The sequence below is a fragment of the Phascolarctos cinereus genome, unplaced genomic scaffold, assembly GCF_003287225.1.
Source record: "Phascolarctos cinereus isolate Bilbo 61053 unplaced genomic scaffold, phaCin_HiC Scaffold_1;HRSCAF=81, whole genome shotgun sequence".
NCBI lineage: Eukaryota > Metazoa > Chordata > Mammalia > Diprotodontia > Phascolarctidae > Phascolarctos > Phascolarctos cinereus.
In genome coordinates this window covers 23064605-23080301 of record NW_027555514.1, presented here as the reverse complement: position 1 = coordinate 23080301, position 15697 = coordinate 23064605, and the positions used below count along the sequence as shown (strand labels likewise).

Below are 15697 nucleotides of genomic sequence, written 5' to 3'. Positions count from 1 at the left end.
GTTATTTTTCTTAGAGTGCTAAGACACCACAGTAGATAAAGCATTAAGTTCTAATTACACTCCGAAACCTCCTCCCTGCTGGACCACAGACACAGCCCTCAACCTCTCTCAGTGACCAGGTCATCAAGGTACAACAGAAAGAGAAGGGAGTTAGTGGGTCTGGGTTCAAACCCTGCTGCTAAGGCTTGCAACCAGAGTGACCGGGGCAGGCTGCTTGATGTGCCTGGCCTCGGCTTCCTCCTCTGTAAAAGTAAGAAGCGAGACCCTCTAAGGTCCCTCCCAAATCCAGATGTGACACTATCATCCTCCTCTGTAAAATGGGGATAATAATGACTTCGTAGCCCCTCCTTTATTGGGTCACTGGAAGCATTAAGTGAGATAATGTTCGCAAAGCACTTTGTACTGAAGGCACTCTAGAAATGTCAGCTATTTTTATTACAACAACTACAGATTATACATATATATATATATATACATCGATCAATATCTATCAATACATCTACGTGTGTGTATATAAATAGATATAAAAGGTTTTAAATTTACAAAGCACTTTACAAACATGATCTCATTTGACCCTTACAACAATCTTAGCAGGTAGATGCTATTATGATCCCCATTTTACAGATGAGAAAACCGAGGCAGACAGAAGTTACAAGACTTGCCTAGGTCACATAGCTAGGAAGTGTCTGAAGATGGATTTGAACTCAGGTCTTCCTGATCCCAAGTTTTATTGCTCTCTGCACTGTGCTACCTAATGGTCTATGCTATTATGTCCATTACAGTACAATTATTATTCATCATACTAACACTACGACTACTACTAGATTAGATTAGAATATGAGTGTTATCAGATGCATCTTTATAAAACGTTTCCTCCTAACTATCTCATCTATAATTCGTTGCCTGGTTGGTGCTTGGGAACTATTCGATGGGTGACCCAGCACAAAATGTCCAATGACGATGTCGTAGGGCACCATCTCTGAAACTGACCTAATACAGTGTTTCACATCCAAAGTTAAGACACCCTTCGAGGCTCCGAGGGCATCTGGTGAGCCCTCTGAGACTTCCTACACAACTGAAATCTGGGGTCGTTGCTGACACAATTTTGGGATCTGCACAGTTTGCCCCTCGTTTCTAGACATCACTTGAAAAAGAGCAGAAGGAAATGCACACGCACACATGCACACAAAAGAAGAAAAAGAAAGAATAGTCATCATACAGGGCAAAGTGAAAGGAACAGGACAAAAGAGCACTCGGCCCTTTCTCAAGGAGACGTTTGGGCCACTTGTTACTTGGGAGGAAAGTCTGGGCAGATGACAACAGCCTATGCCCAGTTTCCACCTATCTGAACCCACTCTCAAAACTCTGACAGCCCCCCTCACTGCTGACCACACGGCCCAAGGTCTGTGGGAGCCTAGTTCACAGCATGGGGTCCATCCATGCAGGATGGGAGGCAGGCGCTGGCTAATTCAGCCACGGCTGTCATGCATCACATTGCCCTGAACTGAATTACGCAGCTATTACTCAGCGGAGTGACATAATATATCATAAGCACTCCCATCATGTCAGTGGGCAGCGTTGTTAATGGGCCCATTAGAATTCTCCCACTGGCAGTAAAATAACTCCAATTTCAATGAAAATACGAGATTCATCATTCACATACTCACAATTCATTCACAGCGGCTGACAAGAGCGTCAGCCATAGAGAGGTGTGCTCAAAGCTGCTGACTTCCCACAGGCTAGCCAAACCCTTTAATCATTCTGGCCCCATCAAATTAAAAGATGCCTTTGCTTGCTTTCTTAACCAGCCACAACCCAAGATGTTAACGGTGTAGCCGCCAGTACCCAGAGGCACTCGACTCACCTTGGGCTCCGGCGTGGACGGTGCGTCTTCACTTCCAGCGGAGTTGGGTAAGGCTGCCCACGTGACGCTGGCGCTGGAGGAGGGCCACAAGCCCACCGCCCCGTTTCTCAGCTGATCTGTGGAATATGACTTGGGGCCATGCCATGCCGGGTTTTCTGAAATAAAGATCTTCCACAGTCAACACTGAAAGAGTCCCAGATTTCCACTCCATGTTATCAGCACAACACATGGGCTCAACTTCACGCGTGGTGGCATCACAAGGGACCTGTTTTAAGTGGGATACCAATTGCATGTCCTCACTCTCTCTGTCCTATTCATTCGTGTACTAGTAACCTCAGTTATACATCTTTAGGTTAGACAGTGATCTCTCTACACATCCTCACAAAACAGTTTCATCATCACCAAATCAAATCTATGTCAGCTTAAATTTGGGGTCATTTTTGCCATATACCAGAACAAAAGCAAGCTCTTCAGAAGTTTTAAAAATGCAATTTCTACCACAACCTGTATATTTATCTGGATAAGGTTTTTGAAAGTAAAACCAAATCCTCTCCTACCAAACACGTGACAGCCAGAGTTACTGAAAGCCAGCTTGATGAGAACTGTAGTCTCAGAGTAAAGATGGCCTGCATCCAAATCCACCTCGGACATGGGACAGTCCCTGTGCTCCTGGGGAAGTCATTCAGGGACAAGGATTTTCAGAGACAGGAAGTTTCTTCCTTATTCATTGAGTTCACTGAACACACATGTATTAAGTGCCAGACACTGCTACGCTCTGTGGATACAAAATCAGGAATTTTTTAGCTCTCCATGTGGCCCAGCAACTCCCAGGGGGTTTCCGGACCCTTTCAGGAGATCCAGAAGGTCAAAATTTTTTTCATATTTTTTCATATTTTCATGAAAATGAAAGACATTTTAAATTTCTAACACAGCAAATACCATAAACAAGAGCTCTTTGGGGAGATCTTCAATAATTTTTAAGAATGTAAAGGGGGCCCAAGACCAAAAAGTTGGAGAACTGCTGGAACTACACCATTGAGAGCATAAGTCTGGTCTAATCCTTTCCTTCCTTCCCTCTCCTCCCTTCCACCCCCACCCCAATCTAGTGTTGAGGACTGCAGAGGGCTGGGGTCCTGCTAGTCTGGACCTGCTGGGATCATCATACCCAATCTCAGGCTGCAGGTCCTAGAGAGGTCTTGGATAAGTTGGAGAGGATGCAAAGGTTCCAAGCTCCAATCATCTCAAAAAATAAAGATGTTAACCAGAATGGGGGGGGGGGGTTGTCTGAGGGGGAGGGGCAATTGTAGCCTTCATGTATCTGTAGGGCTAGAGTTTGATCCAAGCCTTTCTGGAGCATCTACTACCTACCTGGAAGCCTGCCAGGCAATGAGAATCCCAATTAAAAGACATTTGAAACCGTGCCCGCTCTCAAGGAGTCCACATTCTAAAGCCACATGGAAGGAGACGTGTCCCCTATGGGTCCTGGCAGAACCAAGAATGATGGGGGAAGGGGACTGTCACAAAGAAGCCAGTTTAGGCCTGAGGGCCACCACGGTGGCAGCCTCCTCTTTGGAGGTCTTCACACACCAGCTGGACGCCCAGGCTGTTGGAGAAGGGATTCTGGTAGGGGGGCCGCTGGTGCTCCTTCCAACTCTGAGATGCTGTAATTCTCTTGTTTGGTATTAGGTGAAGTACCTTGTTCCCATAACATTATCATACACACCTTTTCTGAAAGCATCACTTCTGAACTGACTTGCTACAGTCCAAAAATTCCCCCTCCCCGCTCCCCACCCAAAACACCAGGAAGCACTTCCAAGGTCTTCACGGCTCCATTCCAATACTAAAAACAATGGGGACAGGGAGGGTTTCAGTTTGGTTCTTCCCTCCAGAGGCACAGGGAAGCAGACCTGGAAATCAGTGAGACCTGGACTCAAATCCCACCTTGGACACGTACCAGCTGTGTGACCCCAGGCAAGACCCCCTGCCAGTGCCCAAGACAACTCATCATGGAAGCTGCAGGTGCTGGTCTGGAACTCCCTAAACTAATCAATCACAGGTCTGATAGAAATGTAACACGCATGTAACACACATATTATTTCTCAGAATTGGCATGCCACAAATGAAACGTTTATTAAGCACTTACGATGTTAACCAAGCCATTTCCTGCCTTAGGAAGCCTACTCTCTGGTAAACAGAGCCAGCACCCTGAAGCGGTCTGAGCTGCAAGTCAGAAGGGAAGGTCCTTAAGTTACAGACAAGCTTTGGGATGAGCTTTGGGCCCTTCCTTTTTTTGTCCAACTCAACAAATATTAAGATCCTTGGATCATGGATTCAGAGGCAGAAAGATTTCTGAGACGATAAAGTCAAAGTCCTCCATGTTATAAATGGGGAAACTGAGGCCCAGAGATTCAGCAACTTTCGCAGGGTCGCCCAAGGAGCACGGGGCTGAGCTGAGATTCTAACTGGGTGCCAGGCTTCGGGGCCCCCTGGGTAGAGCCTCTGCATTTCTGGTTCTTACCTGGAGGTTCTACCGCTTCTTGTCACCCCACAAATCCTTGGACTGTGGAAGCAGCTTTTTCTGGGAGTTTTTCCGAAGTACCTCCTCCGCCTGGAAGACTTCGCTAATCCTGGACGTAATGACCGTGCCCCCTTTGACCCTCAAACACTGTCCATACCTCTCTATGCACGTGTCCTATTTCTGGTGGGGACTGGACCTTCAATTTTATTGGAAACCATACCCACTTAGGAAGCTCTCCACACGCTTGGCCCGTTAAGAGCCTTACAGTTTGACCTGAGGCACTGCAGAAGTGACTTACCTGGGCTCCCCCGGCTAGGATGGGGCCAAAGCTGGACCTTGGGCTCCTTAGGACCTTAGCACTCTGGAGCTAGAAGGGATCTCAGAAGACAGCTAGCCCGCCACCTCATTTTACGGATGAGGAAACTGAGGCCAGGCAGGCCCACAGTGTAACAGACATAGCTGGCCCACAGCTCTCATTTTACAAATGAAGCCCAACTATTCTCCTTAGACAGTTCATTCCACTTTGGGATACTTCTAATTGACAATTTTTTTTCCTGACATCAAGCCCAAATATATCTAAATTTGCTTTTTTCTCTACAAATCATACTCCGTGTGCAACAATTATGGTTACTTTGTTATTTGGTTTGGTTTTTGTCTAGGTCTCCCCATCTCCTCCAGGCTGAAGTATGATAGGGGCCACTCGCGGGTCCGATCCCACAGACTGGTGTGGGGAAGCGTCCCCCTGGCTCTATTTCTGACCTGGCCCCCCCCCCTGCTCCCAGGGGCTCCCCACATTGATGAACTTAGTGCAGAGGCCCGACTGGCACAGCCCACATGAGCCCCACCAGCCTCAGCCTGTCCCAGGTGCAATCACAGGCACCACACCCAGCTTCATCAGAAACGCAGATTCAGGGCTGGAAGGGACCTCACATGAGGTAGGCCAACCTCCTTCACCTTACAGATGAGGAAACTGAGTCCCAGTGAGGTCAAACAGGTCATAAATGATGGGGGCAGGATCTGAAGCCAATTAAATTGAAGACCTTTCCAACTCTCCAGGGCTAACATGCTCACCCAGGTTAATTTAATTTTAATGATTAACTATTTAATTCAATTTAATTTCACAAGCTTTTATTAATGTGCCAAGCACCATGCCAGAGACAAAAGATAAAAATGAAAAAATGAAAATGATCAGGAGTTTAAAATCTGCTACAGGGAATGGGGGAGGCTAAGAATCAGTGTTCTATCTGGGAATCAGTAGGCCAGATAACAGCTGTCATCGTTTATTATTTTAAAGGAACACGCAAATAATCAAATTCTACTGAAGCAAACAGGAAATCAGCAGTGGTGTGAACGGGCTGGGGGAAATTCTGGTGTGAAAACCCCCAACCTCCCAGGAGACACAGAAAGGGTTAAAAAGTGGGTCTGCAAGGGGGGGGCTTCCATCATTCCACCAGCAACTGAAATGGGGGGGTAACCTGAGGCCGAGCCATCACCCCAAGGAAGGAGACAGAAACACGAGTCAAGTCAACCAACATTTATTAAGCGCCTCCTATTTACAAGGCACTGAACGCAGTGCTGGGGATACAAAGGGGAGCGCCAACAGGGATGTAATCAGTCCTGACAAAGGGGTCTTTGGTGCCCCTCCACAAACAGAGGCGCGGCGTGCATTCAACATGGAGGATCCGAGCATGTACGCAGAGGATACTTTGGAGACTGTCAGCTCACACCAAAGAGCGCCAAACATCCCACAGATGATTTCTGCGCTTGGGAGCCTTTGGTGCTGACGCAAAAACACCAGCCAGCAGATGGCCTGGGGACCGATGAGGCGGAGCCCCAAGAGCATCAAGGGAACGTGGCCGAAGAGCCGTCTTCTTGGGTGGGCAAGGGTCGCCCTCCACCGGCTTCCAGCCCCCTCCTCGGACAGCCAGAGGGCCAGCTCTGAGGACCATGCCAGTGGGCCAAGTCTCACGGCAGCCTTGTAAAAAGCCCGTGGGCCTCTCTCACCACACGACCACTAGAAAGGCCAGCAGGAAGGGTGGCCTGCAACGGGAGGGAAGCTCTCCACAGGCAGAGATGAAGGCAGATACGGGCAGGGAAGAGTCAGTATGAACAAAGCACGGAAATGAGAGAGGGCGGAATGAGAATGGAGGGTGGCAAGGACCCCCAACTTGACTGTCACGCGAGAATTTGTTAGGGGGAGAAGCGAGACAGAGACAGCGAGATGAGGGTGGCCTTGAGTGCCAGGACAGAGAATGAGGACTTTAAATAACATCAAGGCAGAATATCAGAGTACCAGCGGATCCGAATGCACAGAAGACCAGCCCAGTGGCCCAGCTCTGACCTCACTGGGGCCTGAACTGAGAGTGAAGGAGGGGCAGAGGCTGGCCCTGAAGGGCGACAGGGAAGGAACGGCCGGAAATGACCCCAAGGATCTGAGGGGGGTGGTTGGAAGTATAAGAGGCCAGCACCATGACCACAAACTGGGGAGTCGGGAAAGGAGGTGGGTCAGGGTAAGCGGCAGAGGAGAAAGACGCTCCTGTCATTGGGGCCGCTGGGCTCACTGGCGCCATCCTGCGAGCGGGCAGAGCTCTGGCCTCTGGCCAACCTTGACAGGTTTGTGGCCAATGAAGGAAGGCAGAGACAGGGAGGACCCCACTGGGGCAGAGGGCGAGGAGAAACATGGCAGCTGAGGACAGCTGGGAGACACCCAGTGGGGGGGGGGGGAGCAAACAAAAGAAGACGAGACTGACCAGGCAGAAGAACCAGAGCACGGGGTCACAGGGACAGAGAACGAGAAAAAAATCCAAGCGGGCCGTGGAGGAACGCAGCAGGTGAGAGTGTATGTAGCAGGGAGGCCTGGGAGGACTCAGCAAAGGGCCACTGGACCCAGTGGTCTCAAGACAAAGAGAGGGCCAAAGTGTAAAAAGTAAAACCCTAAAAGGGTCTCCTACCCACGTCCACCTCCGTTTTGGGGGAGGGGTGATATCAGGGCTGTTATCAGGGACGGTGAAGGAGTATTAGAGATGTCCTGCAGGTCAAACATTTGTGTGGAAGAGGAAGAGACCAGGGCTAAGGCTCCTACCGGAAGATGAAAAGCCATGAGGCTCATTTGTCTGATTCAGAGAACCTTCGTGGTCCTGCCACACCAAAGGGAAAGCAGGTGTGTCCTCAGGCTTCTCTGTCAAAGACAGGCTGAGAACCCCGGGCTCCCCAGGATGAAGGCAGCCGAGGAAAGCCCGCGGAGTGGAGGGCCCATGATGGCCAACCCCCAACATCCCCGACCCTTCAAAGGCGAGGGGGCTTAGCTGGCACTCCTGGGAGGAACTTGTTAAAAAATATTTTGACTATCACTGTAAACACTAGGTTATGTTTGGCCTCCCCAAAACTGCATCCTTTTAAAAATTAAAAACAGGATTAAAAAAAATTGTTAGAGGTTGGGGTTCAAAACCACGTGCTACTTCCTCGTTCTGTGGACCTCAATCTTGGTTGTTCTCACAGCCCTTTGGGGCAGGGAGATGTGGAGCCCATGGTGGTGGGGGCTGGGTGAAAGAAAAAGGCTGTTTGCTTTCCATGCCCAAGAAGGGGGGAGATGATAGCAGTGCCTCCCAAAAGCAGTGCCTGGCTCCTAAGAAGGCAAAAGGGAGTGGATGACGTCTCCCCGGAGACTGCATGACGCGTGGAGTATGGCTTCTACTTTTCTGTGCGCCCCCAGGACTCGTTGATCTTACAGGTCATAGAAAAGAGGGGCAGTAGGTACAAAATACTTGTTGAGTTGATGGACTTAAAAAACCGTCTGCTCCCTGGACTACCTAATCTGGGGGTGGGGGAGGGGTAGCCTGCAGGAGAAGACTGGGGTGGGTAGAAGCATAGGAAGGCCATCTCCAAGTATGTGAAGGGCCGTCCTGGGCAGAGGGGCCCCCCCACTCCTTCCCCGGAGGGCAGACTCAGGAGCCATAAGGAAGCTGCAAAGAAGCAAAGCCAGGCACAAACAAGTTGAGGAAAAACCTTCCTAATAATCACAGCTGTCCCCAAGTGGAATGAATGCATTGGGCTGTCTCGGGAGGTAGGGAGCTCCTCCTCACGGGAGGTCTTCAGGCAAAGGCTGGGTGGCTGGTCGGGCCCGTTGAGGGGAGGATTCTTGGTCGGAGTGGCCACTGAGATCCCTTCCAACTCTGAAATGCTGTGATTCTGTCATTCTGTGATGAACTGGAAGCACAGACAGACAAGACAGTAACAGTTAGATGCCTTCAACACAACCCGCCACACTGCCAAGGGAGGCGAAGGGGCCGGTCTGCCCAGCAGGTGCAGCCAGCTGCTGTCTGCAGCAGACAGAGGGAGGCGCTGCAGGCAGCACTCAGGGAGTGGGCTCTACAGGAATTACTTCCCCCCGTCATGAAAAAGAGAAAACGGCAGATCGGAGGAAGTTCCACTTTGTCTGCCCTTGTTCACACAGCTAATAACTGTCAAGGGCAGGACTGTAGCCCAGGTATCTCAATTCGTTTAAACCCCCTCCAAGTCCGCCCCTCTTCTCACTCCTGCTCTCCAGCTCCTAATTAAGCCTTGGTACGTGCTGCCTTGGGGCAGGCAGGCAGGCATTAATAGCAGCAAAATACCCCGTTCTGGGCTGCCCCTCCCTAAGTCACCTGGGGCAAATAAGGGGCGGGTAGACTGCTGCACCTTTTGCTTTTGTATCTCCAGGGCCCAGCACACAGCAGGCACTTAATAAATGCGGGATTGTGTCAACAGGTGCTTCCACACTTAGCACTGGGGCTGGAGAGAAGTGGCCAGGACCCTACAAAGGACATGCCATTCCTGGGTCATTGGATGTGGCCACACACATTCCCGGGACACGTGCTGCCCTCAACCTCCCTCCCCATCCTCCACCCGAAAGGAACCCTCCACACAAGAGGGCTCTGTGTCCCCAAGGCAAAATCACTAAGACTTTCCCATCATCCTCTTATAGATAAATTAAAGGATAGCTCCTAGTAGGGCGCCATCTTGGACAATTCTGAAGAGCTTGGAAAGGAAGAACAACTCACATTTCTGTCCATGTGGCATGGTTAGCAAAGCACTTTCCCCACGGCCTAGGCGAGTACTCATGCCCATTTTACAGATGAGGAAACCGAGGTTTGGACAAGTGAACAGCTTGCTTAAGCAAACATGTGAGGTGGGATCCCATCTGGGCCAAAGACCAGACCTGCCGTGCCATGTTACCTCGCTCAAAGGTCAGAGGATTATACGGGACCACAGGATCTAGGGCTGGAAGAGACCTCATCCAAATCGCTCGCTTTACAACCGAGGAAACTGAGGTCCCAGGAGGTTAACCTGTTCTAGCTCACAAAGTCAGCAAGCGTCAAAGGGGAAGATCTGAACCCAGATCCTCTGGCTTTCTAACATACCAGACTCCCTCCAACACAAAAGAACTTGAAGAAGAGGGAAATGAAGCCAGCACCGGCCAGGAGGGCACCAGGAAATGTGCACATATACCCAGCCTTCAGCACAGCACCTAGTACACAGTAGGAGCTTAATAAATGCTTACTAACTGAGGAAACTGAAGAAGCCTGGTCAAGAGATGGGACCAAGGAGCCCAGCAAGATGACAGTGACACAGGGGAGAGGCCGCGGACGGGCTAAGGAGGGAGCAGTCGCCCAAGCAAAGGCCTTCTCCAGCGGGAGGGAGGAGAGGCGGGATGGCCACATTTCTGGCTGTCAGCCATTGAGCCAGAAGGTTCCCCGTGGCTCTGCCGCCATAGCTCCAAGGATGGATTTCATGGCACACAGCTAGATGAAAGGAAAACAGCTCTGACGTCCCCTCCTTATGCCCGTTAAATTAGCAAAAATGGTTAAAAGTGGCAAAATTCAAGGCTGGTGGGGCCCAGCCCCCTCCATCCAGAGCCACACAATTGATGGTGCCTACGGGCTGCTGATGCCACCACCAGGACCAGATCCTAGAGATAGCACCGAGAGGGAAAAAAAAGACCCATCCACTCCAAAACCTTGTGCTGCTTCATTCACGGTATCAAGAAACTGGAACAGAGGCAAATGTGTAACACGTGGGAATGCCCCGGTATGCTGGCGAATCAGGGAGCTCAACGGAGGGGCTCGAGTAACTAGAAAAGGAGATTTCCTTGGTGCCACCCACCATGTGCCAGGCAGTGTGGAGGCAAAGAAAGCAAAAAGCAAATGGCCCTGCTCGAAAGGAGCTCACCACCTAATCACAGCAGAGAAATGACGCTGGCAATCCTTCCACAAGAAGACAAGTAAAGACGGGACGGAGTGGGGGCAGCCTCAAAGGGAAGGCACCGCTTTGGGCAGAGGGTGAAGGAAGGCGAGGAAGCCTGGGGATGGGAGGAGGAGGGCTACACAGGCCTGCACCGCGAGTCCCAAGACACCAAGAAACGTGGAAAGATGGTGACGTGGTGCCCGGTAAAGACAGCAGAACCTCAGAAGCTGGGGGGAAAGCTCCACAAGCAACAGCAGACACGCAGAAGGAGAAGAAAGCCTTGCAAGGAAAGGGGTCCGGGGGCTTAAGTTAATAGGCACGCTTTTCAGAAATGGGAGATGGAGAAGGCTTATCATTTCTGGCAGGGAAATTTTTTAAAACTGGCTATTACGCACAGTGTCCGCGCTGATAGCTAGTGAATCAATGATAACAAATCTTAAATGACAGAATTCTTAAATTGGAGACCGAGCCTTTTCTAGAATGTTCTGGAAAGTTCTCCGGTCCTCCTGCTGAAGCTTTACAGACCCATCTCTGTTTTGGGGCTCACCAGCCATGCAGCCAGAAGGTAGGGGAACTGTTTTTTCTATCACAATAATGGCTAGAGAGGGAGGAGGGAGGAGAAAGGGAGGAAAAGACATGGAGGCAGGGGAAGGGGTAAATGTAACCTCATTTTACAGATGAGGAAACTAAGGATCTGAAAGACTTATAAATGGCTTGCCTGTGCCCAAATGACTAGTAAATGCCTGGGGCAGAATTCGAACCCCAGATCTAGAGATGAAAGGGATGCTCTAGGTCATCTAGTCCGACCTTTGCCCCACCCTAGACAAGTAAAGTGAGACCCAAGAAGTGTGAGCTCCTTGAGGGCAGGGACTGTCCTTTGCCTTTTTGTATCCTCAGCACTTAGCCCAATGCCCAGCACACAGAAGGTGCTTAATAAGTGCTTACTCACTGACTTGCCCAAAGTCCCTCAGGGAGTAAATGTCATGATTCGCACTTGGGTCCCATACTCCCTGGGCAGGGTACCACCTCTTCCATCTCATAAAGGGTGGAGAAAATACGGCCCGGGTATCAGCACACCCCTGGGCCAAGTGAGCTCAGAGACAACCAGGCAGCCACATGTTTGCCTGCAAACCTTCTGAGTGGAGTGGGAAAGAGAACCAGGTGTGAAGTCAGCTCCTTAAGCCACAAGGGAAAGGAGGAGAAAAGAAAAAAGAGGATTAGAGAGGAGGGCACAGTAAAAGCAGGGAAATGAAGAAGGAGGAATCCCTAAAATGAGTCGGGCTGGTGCTTTATTTGGTTGGTTAAAATTCCGGGAGGCGGTGGGGCCAGAGGGGCCCAGCCTGGGGATGAGTCTGGCGCCCAAAGCCCAGAGTAGGGAGGGACCCCAATCGACCACAGGGCCACCAAGTGGACAAGCAGGCCTGCACAGACGCGGCTGGCACGGAGGGTGCCCTGTACGACATCACGTGCACAATTACGTGCACACGCTGCTCGGCTGCTCAAGGCAAGGAGAAGGAGCAGGAGGAGAGAATGTGGAACTCGACATCTCAAAACACGAATGTTAAAAAAGTCTATGGGGCATTGGGAGATACTTAGCAAAAGAAACAAAAACATGTAGTTTAAAACAGCACTGCAGAGGGCACAACGTGCTGAGCTTGGAGTAGGAAAGTCCTAGGTTCAAATTCTGCCTCTAACACTCAGTACCCAGGCCACCACCAGCAAATGCCACCCCCTTTCTGAAGCCCCATTTCTTCATCTGTAAAATGGGGCCAGCGGGATCTAGCCCAGGCATTAAGATATTGAAGCACTCTGCAGATAGACCTTTGTGGCCATTCTCGTCCGGCGGCTGAGCGTGGGTATTCTTGAACCCCAGGCCTGACTCCTTCCACTCCAGAACTCTACCCCACCTTCCCCCTCCCCCACCAGGTGAGACCCTGAGGAGGAAGCTTTGGACACCGAGGGCATGGGTTCTGGAAAGAGGCCTGGCCCCACAGTTAAAATCAAGCTGGGTTTCAGATTCTGCTCCAGCATGGGCAGGGGGAGGAGGGGGACACCCACAAATGGGATTTTTTTTTAATATAAATTTATTTATTTTTAGTTTTCAATATGTACTTCTACAAGATTTTGAATTCCAAATTTTCACCCCATCTCACCCTCCCCCCACCCCAAGATGGCATCCATTCTGAATACCCCTTCCCCTAGTCTGCCCTCCCTTCTATCTCTCCCCTCCCTTCTCTTATCCCCTTCCCCTTCTATTTTCCTGTAGGGCAGGATAGACTTCTATACCTCGTTTCCTGTATTTCTTATTTCCCAGTTGTATGTGGAAACATTTTTTTTTAAACCTGTGTTTTTAAAACTTTAGGTTCCAAATTTTCTCCCTTCCTCCCCCCCACCCACCCTCATTGAAAAGGCAAGCAACTCAATATAGGTTGTACATGTGCAGTTATGCAAAACACTTCCATAGCAGACATGTTGTGAAAAACTAACTCTGTTTCCCTTAATCCTATCCTGCCCTCCCATTTACTCTATTCTTTCTTTTGACCCTGTCCCTCCTCAGAAGTATTTACTTCTGATTACCCCCTTTCCCAATCTGCCCTCCTCTCTATCATCCCCCTGCTCTCTTGTCCCCTTCTCCCCCTATTTTCCTGTAGAGTAAGATAGATTTCCATACCCAATTGAATGTGTATGTTATTCCCTCCTTAAGCCAAATCCTATGAGAATTCCCTCTCACCTTCCCCTGTTTCCCCTTCCACTGTAAGAGACTTTTCTTTTCTGTTTTTTTTTTTGTGAGATAATGTACCCCATTCTACCTCTCCCTTTCTCCTTCTCCTGGAATAATCCTCTCTCACCCCTTAATTTTATTCTCCAGATATCACCCCTTCATCTTCAACTCACCCTGTGCCCTCTATCTATCTACCTATACGTACATACATACAATTTTTCCCCTCCCACTACCCTAATACTGACAAAGGACTCATGGGTTACAAATACCACCTTTCCATGCAGGAATGTGAACAGTTCAATCTTAATAAGTCTCTTACGATTTCTCTTTCCTGTTTACCTCTTCATGTTCCACTTGAGTCCTGTACTTGAAAGTCAAATTTTCTATTCAGCTCTGGTCTTTTCACCAGGAATGCTTGAAAGGCCTCTATTTCACTGACTGATCATTTTTTCCCCTGAAGGATTATACTCAGTTTTGCTGGGTTCAAATGGGACTTTTCAAGCAGCATCTCCGGACAAAGGCACAAAGGCCTCTTTGTATCCCCAGTACTTGGCTCAGTGCCTGGTACACAGTAGACGCTTAATAAATGCTCACTGATTCTGAACCTAACATGACTCCTTAACAAGTCTGGTCCACAAGGTCCACCTGTCTGGGGAACTGTCCAGTGAGGGTCCTTAAAAAACCTAAGCATGAAGATCTATCACGAGAAGACGAAATATCATTCAGAATCACAGGGAATAAAACAGTGTCTGGCCTCAGAGCCCACCTAGATACCCTCTCGCATGCCCAAAGAGAACCCAGCGAGCAGCCACCCAGCTGTGGACACATGGACATGTGGGAAAACGCCAGCCCCTCCTAGGGACTGTTCCACAGCCCTGATGCACTGGACCTGGAGTCAGAAAGACCTGAGTTCAAATCCTGCCTCTGATACTTACTAGCTGTGGGACCCTGGGTGAGTCACTTCATTGCTGTCTGCCTCAGTTTCCTCATCTACAAAATGAAGGGGGTAGATTTAACTCTGCAAAGGCTCCTGCTAGCTCAAAATCCATCATCAATATTCTCTTTAAAAAGAAAAAAACAGAACCTTCCAGCTAGTTCTTTGTTTTTAATTTTTAATCTCTGAACCATTAGCCCTGGAAGTTAGAAGGCAGCGTGGCCAAGCACTCCCTGCGGCCACCCAAGGCCAACCCAGCCAGCACTAGCAGGTCTGGAGAGGAGGGGGCCATTTGTCAGACTATGGGACGTGGGGAAGGGAAGGGCAGCCAGGCCTTTGTGAGAGCCAGGCACACATGGGCACTTTCCAGGCAGCGTCTGTGGCAAGTCTGAGGGAAGGGGCAGTGGGGGACATGCAGCGGGAGCTGGGGCGGGGGGCCCAGGACCTCCCATCTCAGGACCTTAGCGGAGTAGACCAAGTGAGCTCAGAGGACCCCCCTGCCTCTAAATCTGTGGTCCCATTCTCACCTTCTTTCTCTCTCTGTCTGACCCTAATTCCAACTCTGTCTCTCCTCACTCTCTCCATCCCTCTCTTTCTGTTTCCCTCTTTCTCCCCGTCCCTGTCCCTGACTCCTTCTTTCTCTCCTTCCCTTTCTCTCTCCCCCCCTCCCTCCACCTCTCTTTCCTCCCCTCCCTCTCTCCGCCTCCTTCCTATTTCTCTCTCTCCTTCCCTCTCTCCCTCTCCCTCTCTCATTCCCAAAAAAACATGTGCTACAGTCTACATGTCACTGAGGCCCAGGAGTTGGGCAGGGCCCAGAACAGACAAAGGGCTCAGACCTGTGCCTTTCCTTAAAGATCAGTGATAATTTCCCCGGTTAAGCGAGGAAGACAAAGACCACTTTCCCAAAGGACCAAAGACCCCATCTGTGGACGTCTCCTTCACACTCCATCATCCTGCCCGAGGCTGCTGTCTACGCCTCTAATGGGTCAGGCCAACAAGCTTTAATGAAGTGCCTACTACGGCCTGGCCGGGCACTGTGCCCGGCCCTGGGGCTTACAGTCTGCCAGGGGAATAGAGCACGCAACCATTCAAAGAGAGAAAGGGAGAATAATGGAACTCTTCGGTGCCCTCCAAATAATATGTTCATAAGGGTATGCTAAAAAAAAAAATACAAGATCATTTTGGGGTTGGGAGTACAAGTAGTGGGGGAAATCAGGAATAAAACCTTCACACAGAAGGAATCACGAGCAGAATGGTAAACACCATAACAACGAGAGATGCTGGGAGGCGGCGGCAGGTAGGAGAGCCTCCGTCCTCGCCACGTCCTCTCACCCGTGCCACGGCACAGATCTGTGCCTTGTGAGAACAGCCTGAAATGCTGGGGCCGTCGCGCGGGGGCCTGAACGCCACCCAGGGCACTTCGTGTCTGATCTCAGA

The 15697-nt window shown here is 50.1% G+C and overlaps 1 protein-coding gene across 1 annotated transcript in view; it reads right to left on the bottom strand.

Moving 5' to 3' along the window:
• Positions 1-5901: 5901 nt before the first annotated feature.
• LOC144454166 (uncharacterized) overlaps positions 5902-15697 on the bottom strand; it is a 163188-nt gene continuing 153392 nt past the window's right edge. The window contains exon 9 of the mRNA XM_078149521.1: positions 5902-8588. Within this exon, the coding sequence (XP_078005647.1) occupies positions 8461-8588 (128 nt within the window). The 3' untranslated portion in view covers positions 5902-8460. The remainder of the gene's footprint in view (positions 8589-15697) is intronic.